At 58.8% G+C, this 24,023-nt stretch overlaps 1 protein-coding gene and 1 long non-coding RNA gene across 4 annotated transcripts in view; one reads left to right on the plus strand and one right to left on the minus strand.

Moving 5' to 3' along the window:
- Positions 1-24,023, minus strand: part of ADCY3 (adenylate cyclase 3) — a 76,303-nt gene that overhangs the window by 1,137 nt on the left and 51,143 nt on the right. For 2 of the 3 annotated variants that reach the window (XM_035000695.1, XM_035000694.1), the window contains exons 4-21: positions 19,434-19,564; positions 18,772-18,883; positions 18,501-18,628; positions 17,335-17,493; positions 16,513-16,690; positions 12,811-12,939; positions 11,198-11,340; positions 10,900-11,061; positions 9,181-9,268; positions 8,278-8,394; positions 6,081-6,340; positions 5,755-5,820; positions 4,330-4,411; positions 3,332-3,490; positions 2,710-2,856; positions 2,024-2,143; positions 977-1,100; positions 201-325 (exon numbers count right to left, since the gene is read on the minus strand). In XM_035000695.1, coding sequence (XP_034856586.1) covers positions 201-325; positions 977-1,100; positions 2,024-2,143; positions 2,710-2,856; positions 3,332-3,490; positions 4,330-4,411; positions 5,755-5,820; positions 6,081-6,340; positions 8,278-8,394; positions 9,181-9,268; positions 10,900-11,061; positions 11,198-11,340; positions 12,811-12,939; positions 16,513-16,690; positions 17,335-17,493; positions 18,501-18,628; positions 18,772-18,883; positions 19,434-19,564 — 2,430 coding nt within the window. The remainder of the gene's footprint in view (positions 1-200; positions 326-976; positions 1,101-2,023; positions 2,144-2,709; positions 2,857-3,331; positions 3,491-4,329; positions 4,412-5,754; positions 5,821-6,080; positions 6,341-8,277; positions 8,395-9,180; positions 9,269-10,899; positions 11,062-11,197; positions 11,341-12,810; positions 12,940-16,512; positions 16,691-17,334; positions 17,494-18,500; positions 18,629-18,771; positions 18,884-19,433; positions 19,565-24,023) is intronic. The other variant, XM_035000696.1, reaches the window with a different exon arrangement.
- LOC118007655 lies at positions 16,497-23,364 on the plus strand. The gene is made up of 2 exons (XR_004678459.1): positions 16,497-16,575; positions 23,137-23,364. It is a non-coding gene; the product is annotated as an uncharacterized LOC118007655 (long non-coding RNA).

A 24,023-nucleotide genomic window follows, 5' to 3' on the forward strand; every position in this document is an offset into this window, starting at 1 on the left:
ATTTCGGAAAGGGGAGTGAAGTATTTCCTCCCTTCCCCTGGGGCAGCTCTTGCCACCCTTGCCTGCAGTCTCCCAGAACCACCCCCTCGACACTCCGGGCTGACAGAAAGGCGGCAGAAGGGCACGGCGACACGCCCTCATCCGCTTTTGTTCCCGGCCCCCGGGCCTGAGCTCACGCTCTGCTCTGCTGCTGGACATACCTGAATGTTGCCCATGACCCCTGTGGACTCCATCCTGCTGGCCACATTGACCGTATTGCCCCAGATGTCATAGTGTGGTTTCCGGGCTCCAATGACCCCAGCCAGGACCCCTCCTTTGTTCATGCCTGGTGGAGGGACATAAAATGGAGCACAGCCACGAGCCATATTTTGTCCCCTTCACTGTGCCATCTCAGAAGCCACCAGCCCCTCTCCCAGAGAATCCACCACCTGGCCCCAACCACAGAGCTCCTGAGTCCACCAGCCTACTCCTCATGAAGCTGGTCCTGAAGCCACCAGGGGGCAGATGCGTCCCCTGTTTATCCTGTCCTGGCTGGTACGCTAACTAATTCATGCAGTATGGAAGCTGCCAGCTTCACACCTGTCTGGTACTTGAGGTGAGCTCCTCCAGAAGTGAGAATCCCACCTCCACCCCCCACAGTGGGGACAGCAGGGGACATTAACAGGCTGGACCGAGGCAGCAAAGCTCTCCGCAAGCGTGCAGGACCGCCTGGGGAGGTGGACAGCCTGCCTTCGCGGCCACACTCAGAAGTCAGGCTAATCGCGGCGAACGGTGTGGGACACACACAGCTGGCCCTCATTTCACCAGATGCGCCGTCCGATCACCGGGAAGAGATCCCTAAGGTCCCAGAGCCGTGCCTGTGTGACCCTCCCCACCCTAAATGCCTCCAGGGCTAAGTCTCGCCCTTCCTGCTGATGTGCCGAGTCCCTCGCATCAGGGAGCGCGGCAGGGAGCACCCAGGCCCGAGAACTCTTACCGATGCGCAGCATGAAGTTGTTGAAGGACTGGTTGTTGATGTTTGTGAGCGTATCCTTCATGGCCAGGGCAAAGTCGGCCAGATCGGCCAGGTGCTGCCAGCGCTCCTTGTCTGACTTCTCCTCCTGGGCCGGGGAGCAGCGGCGAGGGCGTCAGGAGCCTGTACGGGCCCCTCGCTCCCCGTCACGGCGTTCTGCAGGTGAATTCCTGCACCGCGTCGTCCGAGGCCTTATTCTCCACTTCCCACAGACGAGTCCGTGACCTCGACCTCGGCTTGTCACTGACCGCTCCCCTGCATCCCTTAGGGCCCGCAGGTGGGGAAGAGCGGTCCGGGCCAGCTACATCGCTTCCTGTCTGCCATCATCCCCGCACCTGAACCTGCGCTCTGAATTTGGGATAGTTCTCACTTGCATTCCTTAACTAGATTATAAGCCCTTGGAGGTCATGACCCATCTTAGACACATTTCTTTAGCCTCATCCATAAAATGGAGATGGTAGTAGTACTTATATAGGACAGTTGTAAGATAAAATAGGATGAGAACAGTCTAAGAACAGCTGTTAGGACCAGGGCGCCCACAGCTCATTTCCTCTCATAAACAGCTAGCTCCATAGGTCTGATATAACAAACAACAGGCTGACGCCAGCCAGTGAGTTCCGAAGACCCCTTTCCTATCAGAACTACTCCCAACCTGGATGTTTTCATTGTTACGTAATTGCTCGATGGTCGCCACTCCCCAGTTCTTTCAAAAGTCTAGAGCATGAAGGGAGCATGGCCACGATTAGAGCAGTTATGTCTGGCCTAAGCTGTGCACCAGTGGGGGGGTTGTGTAGGCTATTCTTTCTCTGCTTGTGAAACTTGGCCAGTAAATAGGATTTTAAATTTGCATCACATGGTGCCGGTGGTGTGTGTGTGACCCGCTGACCCAGCGGTGCTCACTAGCATCAGCTACCCTTGCGACTCCTTGTCTCACACGCTAGGTGTGGACGGCCGCGCTCTTGCCCCAGGAGGCAGGGCCCCATCTCCTCCAGCCGTGGGGTGGGCAGCTACCTTGTTGGAGCTGGCAAAGCCGTTGGTGTTGACATCGGGGGTGACTCCTGAAGCTGCCATGTAGGTACTGCCAATGGTTTTGATCTTGGTGATGACCCGGAATTTGGGATTGTCCAGGAGCTGAGGCCAGTATCAAAGGAGAGAGAAAGGTCAGCAGAGTCCAGGGAGAGAAGTGAGCCAACTAAGTGGCAGATGTGCCTGTTTACAACCACCCCACAAGACATCCAAGAGATGCTTTCCTAAAAACTATCAATTCTGCCACTTAGCGGTCACATCATGTAGGCAGACTTGCTGATGGAGCCTCTGCTTCTATGACCTTAACATGGGACAAAACTGCCAGGCCCCTGGGGTGCTTGAGCGTATACGTAAAAGTATTTTCCTTGGTGATACAAGTTACCTAATAAATATTTACTGAATCTGAATTTGAGGGTAGGAGGAATCCAGTGCCTCAGGATCTTGTTTGGGCCAGTCCTTATGCTGTGATCTTGTAGACAGCTTCCCGGGCTCCTGTCTTTCCCACTCAGAGCCCCCAGGCAGCAGAAGCCCCCATGTTACCGGGAGAAGCTCATACGGGAAAACAGAGCAGCAAGGGTAACTACCATTTCTCTGACCCCTGCAGCCTGTCCTGAGGTAGAACCTGGAAAGAGCTGGCTTTGGGGCAGGAGAGGGGCAGGATGGGCACTCACAGAATCAAAATCTGAGATGATCTCATTGAGGAAGCGCAGACACTCAATGCCACCATTATTGATGCTCTCTTCTGTGTAGAAGTCGGCAAAGTTGGGCAGAGAGGCAAACATGACTCCAATCTCATCGTAAGACTGGCTGTACAGCTCCTAAGAAGAGGCAGGGCCAGAGTGCTCAAAGAAACGCTGCTGGAATGGCGTGCCCCAGAAACGACTCTGTCTTCCACACCCATGATCGGTGTCCTTAGCTTTTTGGATGGACATCCCAACTTTGCATTATAAGGAAGTGGCTCATCGCAACTTCAAACAAGTAAAGTTTCTCTGGGCCCTGTAACAGCCCCAGCTTTGAGAAACGGTGGAAGTGAGGCTAAGAACCCTTCTGTGTGAGGAGATCACAGCTGACAGAGGTTGGGGACTTCCAGGGATGTGTGGCCCACAGAAAACATCTAAGCGGTGCCCTTTACCGGAAGCCTGTGACATGTTACAGTCGCCACTTGCGTGCAGCCCAGCCCGGACCAGTGCCCGCTCCTGAGGAGGCCTTGGGCCCAGATGGGCTGGCGAAAGCAAGCCGGATGAAGACACACAGCCTCGTGGCTGCCGGCTACTGTGTGAGGCCACCCCTCACCTCATCTCTCTTCTTGGACCCCAGGAAATGGCGTGCCACGTGCTCAGGCAACATGTTGGTGACCAAGGCCTCATTCCAGCGCCGCATCTCGTAGACACGTTCCTTCTGGTCGTGGACCTCGATCTTCCACAAGAACAGTGTCCTTGCCAGTTTTTCTACCTGTGGACGGACACAGGCAAGGTGTGTGCTTTAGCCGGCCATGTGAAGGAAAGACGAAGAAGAGAACTTGGAGGGGTTCCATGGGGAAACACTGGCAGGAAGACTACTAAATAGCAAGGGAAAGACGACGCAAAGAGACCCACCGACTGAAAAAGGCCACCCTGCAGCTACAGTGGGGTTCCCGGCCTCGCCGTGGTTCTGCAGAGCGCCGAGAGCCTTCTGGGTACGTGGGAGGCTCCCCTAAATCTGGGACCTCATTCTAGCGACGGGTCTGTCTTGGAGGCGGATGGCAGCCGTGGGGATCTGCCAGCCTAGGGTGAAGTCCCCACTTCCGCCAGGCTCCATCGGACTAGGGAAGGCTGTACTTTCCCTGGCAAACCACTGGGGGGCACTTGGGCTCACGGGGAGCTAGTTCCCCGCCCTCTCTCTCTGCTTGCTTCTTTTACCTCTTCCTTGGAACCAAACAAAACTTCATCAGCTTCTTTCCCTTTCTCTCCTGGCTCCATGGTGAGTGTGTGAGTAAGTCCCAGAGCCAGGGTGGGTGAAAATCCAGGGGCCCCTGGCCTAGGAAACATGTTCTCCAAGCTTTTAGCCTGCTCTGTATGCTGCTGCAGCATGTGCCGGAGGCAATCAGGAGAAGAGGGCAAGGACGGGCCTTGTACGGCGAGGGAGGGAACCGGAAAGCGGAGGGACGGTGGCCCAGCCAGGGCCACGTGCTGGGCTGGGTAAGGGAAGCCAGCATTCCCGAGGAGCCTGTGTTCTTGGGCCCTGAGACTGCTTTCTCAGGAGGCCCCACTGGCTTGTATGCGAGGGGGAGGGGAGGGTGTGCAGGCACTCACGTGGCGTGAGAAGTAGTAGAAGCTCAGCATCATGACGAAGATCATCATGGTCATGGAGTACTTAGAAGGCACCAGGGGCAGGCTGCGGGGCAGAGAGGAGTTTGATTCCCTCCAACGGGGCTGGGCCTTTCCTGTCACCCTGGGCCAGAAACTCCTCCCAGCTCGTTAAGCACCTTCACATCAAGTCCGGACTCCCACAGGTGAATCTTTCTTAAACCACTGGGCTCCCAATAGGCAGCCCAGCCCTGGCCCCTCCTGGAATCCACCCGAGGGCGCCCCAGATGTTTCATAAATACTGTAGGTGTGACCACGGAAGCCTCTGGAGAGAGACTAGCGTTGCAGTGATGGGACAATGGCACCATTTGATTCTTTTTTAATAACTTCACATTTTTGTATGGAGCTACAGTTTTCATTACTATACAGTAGTCTGTTGTATGAATAGATCACAACTTGTGTCCCCATTTGCTGTTGATGTGGTTTGGGTTGTTTTCATCTGCTTTGGATGTTTTGTGTGTATGTGTAGCTATGATGAACAACGTGACTGGACAATCCTACACACATCCTGGGATGCAGAGGTGTGCACGGACTTCTGTAAAGTGTAAGGGCGCAGTGGAATTGCTGGGTCCTAGGTCTATTTGCAACTTTACTAAATAACTCCAAATTGTTTTCTAAAATGGTTGTACCAATTTATACACCCATCAGGAGTGAGTTACTGTTGTACTTGATGTTACCAGACTTCTTCATTCTTGCCAAAAAGGTGTGTAGTGGTCTTTTGTTGTGGTCCTGGTTTTCACATCCTTGATTACATGAATGCCTCTCATTTATTAGTGGCCATTTAGATTTCTTCTTTTGTGAAGGACCTATTCATTTCTTCTGCCCTCATTCTGTTAGGTAATCTATTTTTTGTTTCCTTTAACTTACTTGAAGGTCTAATCAAGTCACTGAATCACAAAATTCTAAAACTTTAGAACTAGAAGGGACCTTGGAGAACTTCTAGTCCAATATCCTTTTCAAGACATGAAACAGACTCAAAAACTGGCCTGCCTGCAGCCCCAGAGACAGCCCAGCAGCAGGGGGCAAAGCCTCATCTTCCAGATCCTCTGGGCCGGGTGCAGGGCTCTTCCCTCATTTCTCTGCGGTCTGTCCCGCCGGTTCCCGCTCTCCTCACCTCAACCCAGCCCCCGTCCCACCCCCTAAACCACACTGCCGCTCCTCCCCTGGCTCACTCTGAGCCCGGATGGGCCGCGACAGCCGGGTCCATACCGAGGTCATTCTACCTCTGGCTCCAGCCCTCCTGTGGAAACACATACTAACTTCCCTAATGAATATCCCACATCGTGTGCCTCTGAAGGGGTGAGATCACGGCCTTCTCTTGCTTCCAGAAGAGAGAGTGCGGACCAGAAAGGGGAAAGCCGCTGCCCTCACCTGCCAGTGCCGTTGAGCCCAGGGGTGGAAAATCCCTGCATCTTCTCTAAGGCGACCACGGGAAAGCTGCAGGACAGAGGCGCAGACTCAGGCCCCACCTGGGGACAAGCGGCTGATGCCCAGTGGCCAAACACGGATCATCCACTCATCAAGAATGGAAAGGATCTACCCCAGGATCACAGCCAACTAGTGGCATCTCTGTCAGAAGCCACGAACCCCGATTCCCATACCGTCCTTTGTTGAGCCCCAGGCCCGTGACCTTGAAGTGGGGACTTGGGGGTGGGAGGAAGGAGACAATACAGATCCCCAAGTAGGCTTCATCTTACTCATGTTCCTGAAAACGTCTACGGTCGTATTCATCAAAGATGGGGCGCCAGGCATAGATGTTGATGACGGCCACGGCCCCGGTGACGAGCAGCATGAGTGTGAGCTTCACCATGTGGCTGACCTGCACCAGCATGATGGTGGCAATGAGGGACAGCACGGCGACATAGTTGTAATACTTGGGGTTCTCTACGCAGCCATCCTCCGCCTCCAGCCCTGCGGTGCTGTTGTTCGGTCCCGTGTAGTACTGGAGACAGCTGAGCTGGAGGCCAGGCCCGGGGCGCAGGGAGGACATGGGGTGCAAGGGAACAACAGACACTGGTCAGAGGCGGCTGGGTCGTGGCCACCACGTCCCACAGCTCCCTCGGGAACACTGACAGACGGGACAACTGACCGAGGAACAGAATACAAACATTAGTAACGCCCACTAAGAGCTGAACCGTATCTCATTTGATGTTTATGAAAATTCTCGAGCGTCTCTAGGACTGCCACCTTTACAGCAGAGCCGAAGGGGCTGGCCTGGTGCCGAGCAGCGCACTCAGCAGGCGGTAGAGTCAGAGCGAGGAGTGCAGTTTTTAGGTTTCACATACAACACGCTCTTGCCCACGGCACAGTGTTGCTTAAGGAGGGGCCGTGGGGCCAGCCAGGGAGCCTCCGTCACGGCTTCGCGGCCTGGCAGCCAGTCTCTGCTCAGACGCTTCGGTTTCTGGGGCCTGCTCCCGCCGCTGGGCAGACGGAAGTCAATGGCAAGTGCCTCCATCAACTGAAGCCAACCTACTTCCTGTAACTTCCACCCACTCGTGGAAGGTGCTCGTCTGGCTCTGGGAAGTTCTCAGCATGTGAGAGGTTTTCATACCTCCCTGGTCTTTCACCCCTCCCCTGGCAACAGGATCTCGAGATGTCCTGCATAGAGTCCGTGACCCTGGTAAACAGTGGTCCCCAGACCCGGCACCAGGCTCCAGGTGTGCTCAGCCAGGTTAGGGGCTCGGGCTTCTCTTCCCTGCGCTTGGGCACCATGCGACAAGGGGCACATTAGGTTCTGCAGCTCCTGAGTTCTAGTTGGACTTCGGATCAACTGGCCCAAGGGATAAGTCTCCATGGTGAGTTTTTTCCCCTGTGCTTAAATTGTTATTTGAAAAAAGTAGGACTTTTTAAGAGCATGTATACAGTACTGCCAAAATTGTTGGGAACTGTGAGGACTGACGAGAATGTCAATTGCAGCTCCAAGCTGCCAAGGCTCAGTAGCTGACTGGTGGTTCTGAATCCACGGAGCTGGGTTTCTTTCTTTCTTTTTTTTTTTTTTTAATATTTTGTTTATTTGAGAGAGAGAATGAGATAGAGAGAGAGCATGAGAGGGGGGAGGGTCAGAGGGAGAAGCAGACTCCCCGCCGAGCAGGGAGCCCGATGCGGGACTCGATCCAGGGACTCCAGGATCATGACCTGAGCCGAAGGCAGTCGCCCAACCGACTGAGCCACCCAGGCGCCCCACGGAGCTGGGTTTCTAACTGCTGTCCCCCCCCCCCCCAAGAAAGCATCTGGCTGCTCCCTTGAGACCTGCCGCTTCTCCATGAATTGAGAGCAGAGAAGATGATTTGTCTGCCCCTAGCCATTTGGGCTCTAGGAAGGTCTGGCAACGTTCAAACGGATGAAGGCAAACAAGAGAGCTCCTTTAGCAGAACAGGTTTCCCTCCCTGGTCCTGGATACATGACACTAGCCACACTGTAGGGAATACTTAAGATGTGCATTGTGCCCCTTGATCAGTAAGATAATGGAGTTTCTTCACAGGATTGGGATTTAGAACAGCTCGATCCCTGATTCTGTCACTTACTGACAGTGTGAGCTAAAACAAGTGAATTAACCTGAGCCTCGCCACTGTAGATAATGATACCAAACGTCTTGGGACTGTTAGAAAGATTAAATGAGGCAACATCCAGCACGGGGCCTGGGGCATGGTGTCAGGCTCTTGGACTCTGGGAGAGCAAGGAGCTGGGGCAAACAGGTCAGTCTCAGGTTTCTGGGGTAGAAGACCCTGTCCATTTGGCCAAGGTGATCTGTTTAGGAAACTAAGTGCCACTCTAAACCTGTGTCTAGGGGTGGAGGATTGGTTGACCAACTGCTCATCCTGGCCAATACAGAAGCCTTTCTCCACTGAGAGTGAGGGGAGGGGCGTCCCTTGACCAGGCACAGCAGGAGCTCACCATGTCCACGACGTTTGCCATAACCAGAATGAAGATGGCTAACATGGCCCAGGTGTTCCTGGCCCAGCGGGTCCGGTCGATCCAAGTCGAGAAGGCAACGAGCTTCTTAGGAAAGGCCTAGAAGGAATGGAATTTCAGGGGCCGTGAACTTTTGACAGTCTTTTCTCCCATAAATAGGACTGCTAATGATTCTGGTTGCTCCCCTACCTCTCAGGAACCTAAACTGTAGTCCACCAAAAACTGGCAGAGCTGAGAAGGCAGCACAGGAGGCTGGCGCTCTGTATCAGTTCCTCTGGAGGGGTCTGTGACACAGCAGGGCCCCCACTGGAGCCCTCTCTGGAGCAGACAGTGACCAGGCCAGGAGGCTGTGGGCAGTGCCAGCCAGCGGCAGCCCACCCCGTAAGTCCAGCAGCAAGGCCGTGTCAGGGAACGATTTTCAGGGCCAGCCACGTTTGCCTGGCTGCTCCCGTCTTCCCTGGGTCAGTATAGCCGAAATCCTCCAAGTCACCCGGCAAGCCACCTGCTGGTCTCATTACCCTGAAACACTGCTTTTCTCCTCTCAGTCTGATCAGAAACTCTGCAAAGCACCCCAGTTCTTACGGGAGAAACCCTCAGTCTCTTTGTCTGGCTTTCACGGTCCTTCATGGTCAGGGCCAACCCCCTTCCAGCTGGGCCTCCACTGCTTTTCTACAGTTTCCCAGGCGTTTGTCTGGGCTCTGGCATAGGACCGTGCTTGCTCAGCTGACGTGAGTGCGTGAGTGACGAGGAAGGAATGGATGGACAAACGCCTGAACCATCCTAACACGACAGTCTGCTTGTACCGAGTCCTTGGGACGCCTGACTCCGTCCATACCGCTCCCACTTCTGGAGGGCTTCGCAGCCAAAAGGAAAAGCGGCTCTTACCCGGGGAAAGATGGCGGCCAGCGAGCAGATTGTCAGGATCAGAAGCAGAACCTCCCCGACCACAAAGGTCATGTAGTTCGTTGTCAGCCTGTAATGGGGAAACGACAGGGAGGGGGGCGGAGGGATCAGTGAGATCGGGGAAGGGGCTACGAGAGGCAAGAAGGAGGGAGAAGAGCAGGCCCTCTAGGCCTGCACCTGAAACGTTCCCAGGACGCCACCGACTCATGCCTCCTGCTGCATAGACGAGCCAGAGGCCGAGTCGGGCGGCTGCCAGCTGAGTGCAGGGCCCCGGAACGCGCGCCGCCCCCCGCCCCCAGCGGTAGCTGTTGCTGGGGCGCAGGGGGTTCTTGGGAGTGAGCACTGTGCCGTGAAGGGGGAGCGTGGGACAGGGCGGCTCGCCTGCTGCCAAGGGCTGGGAGGGCTGGGAGGGCTGGGAGCGCTACCCCCCCGCCCCAACTGCACAGAGCTTCACAGTTGAACAGGGCCTCCCTCACCCACCTTCGCAACTCTGAGCAACTCGGGGTCTCCAAATCCTGCCCGTTCACACAACCCCCACCATTTGGTTCTGGAGCGACCTCTGTTGCTAAGCCGGTGCCTGATTCTCGGTCACCTCTCCTCTCCCTCGGGGTCTTTACTCAAATCCCACCCTGTGCCCTGTGGGTGAGGCCTGTTCCGCCCCGTGCTGGACACAAACGCAGAGCAGACCAAATGCAGAGCATTCCTGGCTCCCTTCTTCCCTTCTATCCACCCACTTGCCGCTGTCTGCAGGCATGTTCTGATTATTCAGTTGTTGACCTCTGTCTTGCCCTGCTAGAATGTAAGCTCCACGGGAGCCGGGCTCTTTGTATGTTGTCTTCACTGTATATCCGTAGGCCTCAGAGCCAGGCACCGAGCACCGGTGAGTATCTGCAGTGAATGAATGCATTTGATCCTTCCAACAATCCTGGGGTTAGCAGGGCAGACATTATCACCTTCAAGTTGTTGGTATCATCATCGTCTTTGGCTTCTGGAACCTTAGGGACACGGCCATACAACAAATCGGCCAAGAAGCGTGTCTAGAACTTGTAACTAAGTCCAGGGCTCTTTACAGTGCCCCTAACTATAGCTGGAACAGGCCCCCACCGCCTCCCATTTGACAGGGAACCCCTGCGCAGGACTGAGCGGCCGAGGGGCTGCGGGGAGGGAGGGGCGCGGCAGCTGTCCTTTGCTTGGGCCTCAACAGCTGGGGAAGGTCTCCAGAACATCCCTTGCCCCGGAGGACCTGCTGCTGTGTGACAGAGCTGTTTGTACCCAGAGTCTAAAATCCATCGGCTAAGATGAAGCAGGAAAGGGAAGCCAGATCAGCCTTGGTGACCGAGCTTGAGGAGTGTCCCCCATCTTCTGTCTCCTCGTCCCAGAACTGCTCAGGCCCACGCAGCCAGGGTCTCCATCCTCCTGGACCCCTCTCTGTCCTTCAGCTTTCTCAGTCCTGGTTTTGATGCTAGTGCTATTCTAGAATCCCAGGGTAGATAGGAAGGAGAGGGTCCAGGGCATGGTCCTAGCAACACGTGGGCCTGAATTCCACTGGGCTGTTCCACCGGAGGCAAGGAAGAGACCAGGCTTTTGCCCCGATGTCATGCTCCAGCGGGAGGCCCCTACATCGCTCACGCCTCTGGCCTAGGAAGCTCATCACCTTTCACCCTCCCCTAGCCTAGCAGCTCCTGCCGTGCCCTCCCTCACCAGGGGTCGATGAGTATCTCGACCAGCGCCGTGCAGAGCAGAACAACGCAGGAGCAGCTGAAGGCAGCCCCGCTCTGCTTTTCCTTCTCCACTGAGTAGCGGGTTTCCATCTCGGGGTCCATGAACCGCATGGAAAGGAGGAAGGTGTTTCTCTTCTTCACTCTGCAGTGGAAACAAGCCCCAGGGAACACAAATGTCACACCTGCCTTGGCCAATCAGGAAGGGGCTCCACTCAAGATGGCCAACTCCCCGAACCCCCAAGTCAGGGCCCACGAGTGTGTGCAGAGGAACCACTTACACCTGGGCGGACTCTCGCTCAAGCAGGGCCTCGTTGAGTAGCTGGTTGAGCTCATGCTCGTCCTCAGAGGCGTCCACCACTCGGTCAGCCAGGTCCTGAAGGCGCAGCCTCCGGCGTGGGTTGGGGAACGAGGGATTGTCAGCCTGCAAGCCAGCGCGGGGGGTGGGGGGTGCAGGAGGATTTGGGGAAAGAGGGTGGTCAGGGGAGGGGAGCAAAAGGGATCACACTCAGGAGGACTAGGCCCTCGGGTCTAGAAGCCACTTCATGGGAAGTCTTCCCAATGCCCCCATGCAGCTCCTTCTGCTTGGGTCTGGACCCAAAGCCACAGTCCTTCCTGGTTTCCCGGGCCCTGTGGCCCCTGCTAGGAGGAGGGGGTGCCACCCAGCCATGCGCATCGGCATCCCTGGGGAGGTGAATGGCCCCAACTCTGGGGCTTAAGGGAGCTCTTAAAGGAACACACATCCAGTTCATTTGGGGGAGGAAGGTCTGAGGGGCGGGAAGTGCTGGGAGAGGAAGGGATGCCCTCGTCACTAGTGGGGTGGTGGGGCTGAAGTACCCGCTACCATTTTTATTCCTACAGAGGAGAAGCATCGGCTCTAAAAATATGAATCCAGACTGTGATTACATGGCCATCAGCCCAAATAACAATGGACACTGGGCTCATGAGAGCTGTGTGTACGGGTCCAAGAGAGCCCGGCCTTAAGCTTGGGTGCACCGCTGGCTGACGATAGGACCCATGTCACTCATGTTCCCCAGCTCCAACTTTCTTCTCTGTAAAATGACGTGGAAGGTCTGTTCTAGTACCAAGAACCTCTGTCCCCGAAGCATCTGCTGGAGAGTGTGGCTAATTATGAGGATGGAAGAACCACAGGCTGCTAAAACTATCTGCGCCCTCGTTGCTGAGTTACATCAGGTCTGTATTTCCACTTTCTATCCAGAAAATCATGCTAGGGAAGAGTTGCTGAATGTCATGGTGATCCAGAAAAACCCAGTTAACCTTCAGCCCTGTCTCCCCTCTTGTTCCGCAGCACGTGATCTAGAGGCACCAGGGCAGCGAGAATGGGGTTGCTGCCAACGAGCTCACCTCGGCAGGCAGAGGTCCCTGTCCCACAGCATCTGCCCTCATCAGTGAGCGTACTTGGGCAGCTCTTTAGTAAAGGACAGGTCCTGGATGCTCTCCCAAGATGGACCCTGTCCTCGGGGGTGGGTAGCACGTTCACTCCTCTGGAAATCCCCCATCTGTGCCTGGGACTTGTGGTGTCTGGACCTCACCAGAGAGGTGAGCCCACCCTGAAGTCTCACTTCCAAAACAGTCTCATCAGATCCTACAGAATTTTCCACGGATGTCCTCACTGCCCTCAAAGCCACAGGATTCTGGTACAGGAGAGCTACACAAGGCCTCAGAGCTGAGCACCTCTTCTGACCCTCCCCACCCCCACCCCAGTAGCTACTGAGACAGTGGGGCAGGGTAGGAGGTGATGCCCAAGGTGACACCACTGAGAAGGAGCGGAGCATGGGCCAGTGGCCAGGTGTCCTACTCCCGCACAGGACACTTCCGACAGCAACCTTCACCTCCCTGCCCCCTGCCACGCCCTGGCCCTCACCGTACGCACCTGGCCATCCTGCTCGTCAGGCTCCCCCGATGTGGAGCCGCTGGTGTGGATGCTCCCGTTGGGCTCCTTGGTCTCAATGAGGGCGGGGGAGCTGGGCTGGGAGGAAGCTGGCGCTCCGTTTCGCAGGGCCTGCAGCGGGAAGAAGCGGCCATCAGAAACCCCAGACACAGTCTGCCCACCCGCCCCAGCGGGCCTGGGTGGTCTACTGTCGGTCTGAAATCTTGCCATGAGAGTTTGGAAGCCTGCAGGCTAAGAACTGTCCTCCCTGACTCCTCTAGAACGCTGGTTTTAAACGCCGTACACTCCTGGTGTCTATTTCTACCACTAGAGTTTTTCTAAGTAAAGAAAGACCCTCCTGTTCCAACTCCTGTTTCTAAAATAGTAACACAATGATCCACAGAGGTCCTTTTTGGTTGTAGCATCTGTCAAATGCCTTCCAAAAGTCTGACCAAATCCCACAAGCCCGTTTGCCCAGAGATGAGTCCTTTTCCTTGACAGAACAGGTCAAACACTGTAACCCACGGCGAGACAGTCCACTCATTTCACGAGTATTTGCGGAGTCCCTAAACTTCAGGGGATACACGAAACGTCCCGAGTGAGCTCACATTCTAGTGAGGGAAGGCGGACAGCAGGAAGACAAGTCAGTCAAATTAGTACAGTACATAAGAAGGGGGTAAGTGCTCTGGAGAGAGGTAAAGAAGGGAAGGGGCACGGGGATCGCTGGGGAGCGAGACGGTAACGAGGTCAGGGGAGGTGTCACCGTGAGGATGACATTTCAGTGACGACCTGAAGGAGTGAATCCTGCAGCTCTCGGGGGATGGGCCTCCCCCCGCCCCGGGGAAGAGAGAGAAGCTGGTGCAAAGGCCCTGCAGCAGATGTGTGCTCTGAGCACCAGCCGGGAGGCCCGTGCCGCTGCCGGGGCAGTGAATGAGCGGAGCGAGGGCCTGGCTGTACCCGGCCTTCCCTCCGAGGCAGGCAGAGACCAAGGCAGTGACAGGACGTCCCCTGGCGCTTCAGCGGGAGCACCACCTGCTGTGGAGAAGGGACCGTGGGGCCTGGCCAGCGGGAGGATCACTGGCTAGAGACCCGCGATCTGGTCACATGGCCTGACCGGGTGGCGGCTACAAGGGCGTGGGGCGGGGGCAGTCAGAGTCCTCCCTCGCAGGAGGGTCGACGGAACTGGCTTGTGGCCGGTAAAGAGAGGGGTCAAGCCTGTGTCCGGTGTTTGGTCTGAGCTGCTGAAAGAATGAAGCCGCCACCGAGGAGATGGGAGGACAGAGGGCTGAGCAGGCCCCGGGCCGGGGACCAGGGACCGGGGACCGAGCTGCCCGTGTTCGTGCAGGGGTGAGTGCAGGCAAGCCGGCTGAGCCTGAGGTGGAGACCCGAGAGTCATCAGAGGAGGCATCTGAGACCAGCCTGGCTGAGCCTCAACCAGGGCAGGGTGGGCAGGGAGAGGTCTGGAAGCTTTTCAACACTCGGGAAGGACTCATTGTGAGGACTGTCCTCATTCTCCTCCCTGTCTGTCGCTTTATCTCACAAAACCACGGGGACAGATTTCTGCAAGTGGAACTGTGTTCGCTCCCGTGACTTCCCAAGGAGCACCTCTCACCACCTTCCTTCCTTCTTCCCACTGTCCCCCCCCAACACGTGTTCCCCCCCCCGCCCCCCCCCCCGACATCTGCGCATTACTGCCTCCGACCCCGTGGTGGCCGAGCAGGTGAACGTCGCCTTATCCGCCCACGTCTGAGGTGGAGGCTTCCAGAACAGTCGCTCGGCTGGCCACACGAGCTACAGCGGCTGTGATGCGTGGTTCACCGGCCCGCGCACCCCGGCCGCGAACACGGGGGCACGAGCTACCGCAGCTGAACGCTCAAGTTCCCCGAGATGCTGAATGATGACTCAAGCACGACAGCTTCATAAAGCCCGCTCTGCCCAGGCTCCCTTGCCTCGGTGGCCTCATCTGCACCCTCGGAGGGGTGTCCGCTGCGGCCAACAAAGCCTGATCCAAATTACATACCATGCAAGGGTTGTTGAAATAAGCAAAATAAAATACAAGATTAGAACAAAGGAGAACGAGTGTGGTCCCAAAGACCTATCTGACTGCCATTTGTGACTTCAAGGTGGTCCCTGGTAAAACCCAACTTGTGGGTACTGTTTGAAAGGAATAGCATTTCTCGATTAAAAATTTTATATGCCAGAAATTATAAATTTCCTAGCACTTTATAAAAGCTCATTTCTTAGATTATTGTCAGTTACGGTCTTGTAGAACAGCTTAGAAGACACGTTTTTAATTTGTTCTAGGGAATGTATTAAAGTTCTGCGTGTAGCACTCTTAAAAATATGAAGGACTCGTTAATTTTGTGTCAAGGTCGAGTCTTATTTCACGAGGCTCTACTTTCTACCCTGACCGTTCCTAATATTCTGAAAGACAGCTTCCTACTTTTCTGAGTTCTTTGGAGCATTTAATTGCAGCTCAGACTTTATATGCAGCAGAAAATACCCTGAACTGGCCTTTAACACTGGTGCCGAGCGGGATTTTAAATTACTCGGGAGTGAGGGGTGTCCTATCCCCCCGTGCGTCCCTCCCGGTGCTGAGTTTGTGTGAGCTGCCCACGGGAGGGACCCACGCACACCTGGGATGCAGCATGGCGGGCAGGCCGGGGGCACGGGCCCTGCTCTGCCACCTACTAGATCTGCAACTCGCGTGCAAAGTTCTGGGTCTCAGTTTCCTCCTCTGCAAAGTGGGTATGACAACAGCCCCCTTCTCGCAGGGTTGTCTTGAGGAGTAAGTGAAATAATGGACGCACAGAAGCACTCCCTGAATAGTGGTTGCGATTGGAGCTAATGGACGAACCTTCTGTTTCTGTTTGATTCGCTGGTCATCACATACATTTGCGGGAGGGGAGAAGGTGTGTAGTTCTCTCTTAAAACTTCCCCAGGGGTCACGTCTTCAGCCACAGCCCCTGAAGCCTCCCCAGCCCAGCTCACGCTCTGCTTCTGCCCTTACGAGGCGAAGCCCCAGCCGTGGGACGGCCTCAGATCGCATGCCATCCCCGAGAGCGCCAGACTCAGCCGTTGCATTCTCGCGACTGGTGCGACTGGTGCGGCTGGCGCGTTCCTAAGTACAAAGTTACGAGGAGTGAAGCAACTCCCCGGTTCAGCCGAGCAGCACGGAGGGCTCCGCTTCCGCAGCGGCCCCTGGTGGCTCCGAACCAGACAGCCCGTCAGGAGGCCGGCGGCGGGCGGGAGAAGCTGGGGCCGCGGCTCAGGGCTTCGGGTCTGACGAGAGGCAGGGAAGCGGCACAGAGACGAGAGCAGGGCGGGCCGGCTTCACTGCTTCCGGCCTGTTCTTCCTTCTTCTCCCACCCAGCAAGCCTTCCCGGCCTCGGTTCCCCGTCTCCGTGACCAAGCCACCCCCACGGCCTGCCCCCGGCCTCCTCGGCCTCCTCGGCCCCCGCGCGGCTCTGGGCAGCCTCTCCCTGGGCGCCCCCGTCTCTCCCAGGGCTCCGACCGCTCCCCCCGACGCAGGGGAGCCCGCCCCGCCGGCCGCCGGCCCCGGGGGCCTCCCTTCTGGCCGCGGAGCCACGCGCTCTCCGGCCCCGCCCCGCCCGCCTGGGTGCCCCCCACGGCCCGGCCGCTCTTCCACCGCCCGGCTTCTCGAACCCGCCTTCCCGGGCCGGGCCGGGCGGCCGGGGCACTCACCGGGCCGCCGAGACCGCGCTGCGTGGCCGTCTTCTTCACCTCTGGCTTGGACGCGACGATGAGGTAGGTCTCGATGCCCTTCTCGTCCAGGTACTCACAGCGGCTGCCGCCGTCGCCCGGCTCCACGTCGAACTCGCCCTTCAGGCAGTCCAGGGTGCTCTGGGAGATGTGCACACGCCTGCACGGCAGCGAGGAGCCCGGGCCCGTCAGGCCGCCGGAGCCCGCGGAGGCCACCCCCGCCTCTGAGCCGCGGCGCTCCGGCCACGAGGCAGGCAGGCGACGGCCCCAGGCCCCAGGCCGCGCAGAGCGCTGCGGGGGGTGAGGAATTCGGAGGGCCGCCCCGAACCCTGTCGTGACGTCCTACCGCTGCGTACCTTGCGGGTTCCTAGTTGCAACACCTGTCGCCAGGGGCTAAGAAACCCGTTTCTGGGGAGTGACCGCCGAGGGGGAGGATCGTGACCGCCTGCGAGGGGCGGACCAGGCGGGGAACGCGTGGCTGCGTCCTCAGCCCGTCCGCCCCGACCGGCTGAGTCTGTGGCCGAGCTCCAGCCGGGTGTGCAGGTGCCTCGGAGCCTGCTCCTCCAGCGCGGCGCCCTCCGGGGGACCCGGCCTCCCCAGGCAGCCCCCGCACAGCGTGCCCAGATGCCGGCCTGTGGCCCCACGGCGGGCGGAGGGGCCACGGCCGGGCTCAGGCCAGGAGGCAGGCGCCCCCAGGAGGAACGCTGCTCTGGGGTGTCTCTCGTCTGAGCCCCAGCCCCGAGGGGCGCACGGCCCCCTCCCTCGGCCCCCGCACCTCCCCACTGGGAAGGAACGCTGGCTCACCCGGGGATGCCACCGGCCTCCATCTTGTTGGCCACCGTGACGTCGGTAGACCACACGTCGTACTGCCAGCGCTTCTGGCCCAGGACGCCCCCCAGCACGGTGCCCGTGTGCACCCCCACACGCATGTCCACCCCAGTCTTCGTCTTCTCCCGCACGTACCTGCCAGGCACACACGAGAGGGGGAGGGCTCGGGCATGGCCGCAGCAAGGCGGCTGGCCCTCCATGCCCCGGGGAGGAGCTCTGCACGGGCTTTCCTCCCCTCCAGGCTGAGGGGACTCCTGGGCGCCCCACAGCGCTCTGCCTGCGCTTGAGCCGAGTCACCTGTGGCTGGGGTCCAGCGGGCCGACAGAGGGAAGGCTGCTACTTGCCCGTGTCCACCTGCGCCGGGCACCGCGCCAGGGCTCACGTGCAGCCGGGAAAGCTGCCCCGTGGTGAGGGAAGTGGAGGCGAGTGATCCTGAACTACCCCCCCCCCCCCCCCCCCCCCCCCCCCCCAGTGCGGCATCTGTTTCTAGGCCAATGTCAGAGGAGCTCTAACCCGAAGATGGTAACAATGCAAAATGGCCCTCTGGTGGCAAGATGACCCCTCCCGGCCCCCATCCTGGCCGGGGGAGAACCCTCAGCAAGGAGCCCCCTTCCCTCCTGGGGCCTGATCCAGCCAGGGCCTGCCTGGGAGGGCCTCCAAGGCACAGCGGGGAGTGTGAGGGGGAGAGTGCAAGGTCCTCACGGCTCGCAGCGGTGGAGCTGGGAGCCCAGAGCAGAGGCCAGGGTTCCAGTCCCACACTGCCGCACACGGACTTGCTGACCGGAGATGGGCCTGGAGGCTCACAGTGAGAAAACACTGAGAGAGGAATGGGGACCCAGGGGGGGGAATCCAGATGAATGTGAGGGGCTGTGACAGACTTCACCACGACGGCCACTTCTCCAGAAAACCACAGCGGATGGAGGCTGGGCCCCTCGGAGGCCGTGGAAGGCTGGCAGCCCCTCAGCCGTGAGGAAGACGAGCCATGTCCCCCACTTCCCAGAACTGGGTACTGGGCCGCCTGCCGCCCAACGCAACACCCACGGGACATGGGGGCCTGGGGTGCGCTGGGCCCCCACGACCGAGCACGGAAGGCCTGCCTCTCCCGTGGTCCACCGCCCCTCCCCCTGGAGCCCCCCACTCACGAGATGGCCTCCACCATGGCGAGCCCCATGAGGATGGAGCAGACGGCGTGGTCCTCCCGGTAGTCGGGCAGGCCGCAGATGCAGTAGTAACAGTCACCCAGGATCTTAATCCGCAGCTGGTGGTATTTCTGAAAGCACAGGGTGTGGGGCGTGGCTCTGAGTCCCTGCTGGACATGGTGCGAGGAAACCGGATGAGCTGGGCGGGGGGGGCAGGCCCACGCCCCGAGGGTGGCCCCCGAGCCCGAAAGCCCGACGAGGCCCAGGCACTCACGGCGGCCAGCTTGTCAAAGCGGGCAAAGAGCTCGTTGAGCAGCTTCACGAGCTCCTGGGCACTGCAAGCAGAAGACAGCTGGGTGAAGCCCACGATGTCCGCAAAGAGGATGCTGCAAGAGGAGGGGGGCAGCGGCCGTGAGGCTCCAGACAGCGTGCCTGGCTCCCCCACCAGCTCCCGCTGCCCACCACAGGCAGCCAGGACCCCGGCGCAGGGGGCCCTTGCTCAGGCCCCAAAGCAGTGAGACCCTTGGCACTTGCCGGGTGAATTCGGGGCTCTGATGTTTAGCTTATCCTTGTGGGCCCCTCCTCCACGGGGCCTCCTTCCCCCACGCTGCCCGATCCTGGCCCCAGGATGAACCCACCCCTCCTGGAAGGAGCACGGCTGTGAGCCCCAGTGCTGGCCCTGAATGGCTGGGTGACCTCCCGGATGTCACCTCCCCACCCTGGGTGATGTCTGTATGATGCTGGGGCTGGACCACACAGCTTAGATGTCTCAGCCCCAACATGGGCCGGGAACACTGCTCCCGCAGGGCCTTAGGCTCACATGGCGGGGATGGCTCGGCTTCTAGTCCTGGCGGAAGACTCTGGAACCCCACAGGGCACGGCCGACCCCACAAAGTCCGGCCCCCGTCCTGCTCTCGGAGCCCAGGCCCGGCGCACCTGACGTTCTCGTGCCGATACATGTACATGGTGTTGAACTGCTGCTGGTCCTTCTGGCTCTCGTCCTTCTTCATGTCCTTCAGCATCTCGTCAGCCACATGCTTGGGCAGGATGGAAAGCATAAGGTTCTCCTGGGAGGAGGAAGACCGGGTTAGTGGGGAGGCAGGGTCCGGCCTGTACCCTTCCAGGGGCACGTTCGGATACTTGCGGCGGCAGACGTCGGCCAGAGCCCTCCCGGCACAGATCCCAGGTTGGGAAGCAGCCAGAGAGGCCCAGGGCAGCAGCTTCCTGTGATGGAGCATCTTCAGGCCCTGATGGGAGTCAAACACCCACGAAGAAACCCATGCTTGGCTCTGAACCTCCAGAGCACCCTCACGGCCCCAGGGAAGGCGACAGTGCCTACGTGGGCCTGTTCTAGCCCCTGCACTGGGGGCCCCCAAGGGCAGGACCTTGTGTCATCCACCGCACCCTGCACAGACCAGTCATTCAAGAATCCTGATTCAACGTGGCCGGAGACCTACTACGTGCCAGGCAGCACGGTGGGTACCAATGCCAGCAAAGGACTGAGTCTCTGCCCTCAGAGGGCTGAGGGCCTCATGGGGGGACAGGTGAGCATGCCTCCCGACGTGCAGTTTGGTAAGTGCCAAGACAAGCGAGGGAGAGCAGGGCAGTAAGAAAGAAGGGTGCCAGAATCAGCCGGGTGTGTCAGGGGCAAGCAGGAGGACTTCCTGGAAGTGAGGCTTGAAGACTGAGATGCTGAGGACATCCTGTCCGAGGGAGCCGCATACACAAGGCACAGAGACCTGAGGACCCCGGGTTCAGGGACCTGCAGCTCCAGAGGTAGGTTTGGATGGAGTGGGGGGGTCGGCACACCGCCACGTGCGGGCCGCTGCCGCCTGTCTGCTGCCCACCCCCCCACCCCCCCGCTCTCTGGTTTCCATGTCATCTGTGGCTGTCTTCTCCCTCTGAGAGCAGAGCCGAGTTGTTGTGACACAGAACATACAGCCTGCAAAGCTGAAAAAGGCTCTTCTGGCCCTTTCCAGAAAACGTCTGCCGACCCCCGTTTTGCACCACGAAGGGCCTCGTGTGCCAGGCAAGGAATGGGGCGCTCCTTCCCGAAAGCTGCAGGGCACAGGGGTGTGACACGGCAGGGCAGGGCGACCAGTTAGCAGTCGTCCTGGCAGAGTGGGGCCTGGGGACCGCTTGCACCAAGCAGGCAGGACAGGCCCGTGGCTTCGGCCTCTGGGTGGAAGGTGCCCGTCTGTGAAGTCAGGAACAGAGGCGGAGAGACGCGAGGGGACAGACGGGCTGGTTTGGGACGTGCTGCAGGCAGACACTGAGCCAGCTTGGGGGGCTGGGAGATGGGGCAGGAGACAGCCCCTGGGAGGGGGTGAAGCCAGACAGAGAAGCCTAGGCAGGGCACCGCATCGGCAAGGCTGCACGACCCCGTGCCCCGAGATGGGAGGCAGGTGGTGATGGGTCTGGTGAAGGACGGTGGGGGAGAAACTTGAGCTTGCGGCTCAAGCTGAGGTTTGCGGGGGTACGGCAAGTGTGGCTAAGGGGAGGCTGAGGCCTATGGGGCGAGGCAGCAAAGCTAAGGTCGGCCTAGGAGAAGAAGTGGGGGTGGGAGGTGGGCAACAGGCGGGGACAGAGAGGCACGGCTGGGCCTGCCCCCCGTGCTGGAGTGGTTCTGGGGGGCCAGGCCACGTGCTGCAGAGCTCGGCCGACGGACAGGGCGGAGCACGGCGGGAGGGGCAGGGGGGTCCAGCAGTACTGTGTCTAGCCCGCCAGCTACAGGAGCTACCTGGGTGCAGGGGTGGCCAGGAAACCAAGAGCGGCTGCCTGTGTCCTCTGCGTCTGGGGCCGGTCCAGAGGAACAGAGGCTGTGGGCCCCAGACCTCGGCAGGGACGCCAGCCTGGTGGGAACAGGAGCGGGGGGCCTCGCCTCCCACCGAGGGTCTGCGAGGGTCGGGGGGCCCTGCGGGCTCCTGTTCTCGGCTGTGTCCCGTGGACCCTGAGGCCAGAGAACCCAGCTCTGTTTGAAACACGCCTTCTCTGGGGCAGGAGAACCGAAGTGTGGAGGTTCTGCTCCTCTCCTCTGGGTGAGGCGGCCAAGAGGCCCCCAAGGGCCCGGGCCCGTGCCCCCCGGAAGCCAGAGGGCTGGGGCCTCCCGCACCAGCTCCGGAAGAAGACAGCTCTGCGGTAGCGACAGCTCCCCTTCTGCTCCCCCGACGGCCTGCAGACCAGAGCCCCCACCTGCTCACCCCTGCGCCACAGGAGGTCCCTCTCCCCTCTCCCTCCTGTGGCCAGGCACAGGGTGACGACCAGGCGAGTGGCCCTCAGCCCAGCGTGAAGTGCCACAGCGGTTACTACCAGTCTCCCATTTCCACAGCTACGTCGCTCCCGCTGCTAACAGCCCCGCGAGGGGCACCGTCGCAGAGGAATGAGGGGCCGGAGCCCGGGGGTAGCCCGTGTGCCCCCTGCCCGCGTGCGGGGACGGGCCTTCGGAAACTGAACTAAGGCCAAGCACCGAGGAGCAAGCGCTCAGCTTGGGAAGGACAGGAGCCACTAGGAGGGGTTTCCAGACAAGCCGGAGGCCTGGGGCCCTGCCAGCCCTCAGGGCGGCCTAGGCGGGGAGCTGCCGGAGTCTGGAGGGGACAAGGCGGCGAGTGCCGGGGCAGGAACCCGGGCTGGCGGGACGGGAGGGTGTGGCGACGTCAAGAGCTTGGGCTCCGGGTCCCACAGCCCAGCTCAGACCCCTGCCCCGCCGTGAACTGGCTGCGTGATCCCGGGCAACAGTTAGCCGTCGGGAAAGCAGGAGGACGAAGTGACTCCTCACCGTAGGGCACTGAGAACAGGCCTGCATACAGCAAGTGCTCAGTATGGTGCAGCTGTTCTGTCACCTGAGGAGAAGTGTCACTGAGGGTGTGGGGACAGCAGGTGCCTCAGGAAGATGAGGCCTAAAATCCTGTGGGTTTCAAAGGCTGGCCACAGGTTTATTATAGGTTAAGAGCCCCAGGAGGTATCCAGGGCGAGCAGAGAGTCCTTGGGGTCACTCGACCAGGCCGAGGAACCCTGTCTGGTCCGGGCACAGTGATGAAGGGGAGACAAAGACAGGTCCCGCCGTCCATGATGTCTCAGCCTTGCTCTCTCTCTGTCCCTCCATGCCCTCCCTGACCCCGCCACCCGCGCATGCAGGTGCTCGCTAAGGGGAGGAAGAGGCAGATGTGTGAGGAGTGGGGGAGGGCCCGCCAGCCCGGGGAAGAGGACACTCAGGTGTGTGCACAGGCAGGGGTCGCGGGACACCAAGGATTAGGAGAGTCGCAGCGACCTGTGCTGGGCTCCCAGCCAACCGGCCTATGCAGCCCTAGCAGCCAGCACCCACAGGGTCAGACCCCAGCTCAGAGCCCTGTCCCTCCAGAAGAGCCTTTCTGGGCTCCCTGGGAACCAATCCAGCGCTGCGAGGTGCTCCATGCCCATGACCACAGTCCTAATTTCCCTGAAACACAGCCAGGCCTCTACAGGGGTGCAGGACCACCCAGAGCAGCCGAGGGATGTGGCTTGGTCTCCCCAGCATAGAGGCTCTTCCTAAAATAGCAACTCCCACTCTTCCTAAAATAGCAACTACTATATGTTTCGGGAGTCATAAGAATGTTCCGAGCCTCTGACCCATTAATGGCTCTCCTGGGGATTTTTCCAACAGAAATAATCCATGAGAAGTAAAAAGACATACATGCCAGAAGAACTTCAATGAACATCATTCACATTTGTGGAAAAGACTGGAAGGCCCAAATGCCCAGCAAGTGGCTCATTCGACTAGGACACATCCTTTGGACAAACCTCATAGAAACGATCATAATGACAAGTGCCGTGATGAGAACGTGACCAAAGAGAAAGAGCCAACACCGTATCCTGAGAAGGGGATGGCAGACCCACGCGCGCCCCTGAATCACGGCAGAAGAGTATGTGCGAGAGGGAACAGGGTAATCTGACCTGGCGAATGGAATCCCGAGAAAACGGGTTATGTTTTTCAAAATTGCTATATGGTTATGCTGCTGCTTTTTTAAACATACTTTTTTTTTTTTTAAAAGATTTTATTTATTTATTTGAGAGAGAGAATGAGATAGAGCATGAGAGGGTCAGAGGGAGAAGCAGACTCCCTGCCGAGCAGGGAGCCCGATGTGGGACTCGATCCCAGGACTCCAGGATCATAACCTGAGCTGAAGGCAGTCACTTAACCAACTGAGCCACCCAGGCGCCCTAAACATACTTTTTGAACTGGAAATAAACACAAAACTTCCCTTGCTATGACCCTAACCCTGGTAATGACCAGATTTCTTAGAAAGGGAAGGGCCCTGCCAGTCCGCCAGGCTCACTCCAGACTCCCACGTCCACCTGGATGAAAGCCGAGGAAGGAGACTGATGGCCAGGTCCGAAGCCAGGAGGGGACCCCCGCCCCACAGCACAAGAGGGAGGTGGCAGGGGTCTTCTCCAGGAGCCAAGTGACAGAACCATCACCCTGGCCTCGTTTCTTTCTCTAGTTCTCAAGTATCGCCACTCACCAGGCAAATGGACGCTACTGGCCAGGAT

The sequence above is a fragment of the Mirounga leonina genome, unplaced genomic scaffold (assembly GCF_011800145.1).
Source record: "Mirounga leonina isolate KUSES-001 unplaced genomic scaffold, KU_Mleo_1.0 Mir_125, whole genome shotgun sequence".
Taxonomy (NCBI): Eukaryota; Metazoa; Chordata; class Mammalia; order Carnivora; family Phocidae; genus Mirounga; species Mirounga leonina.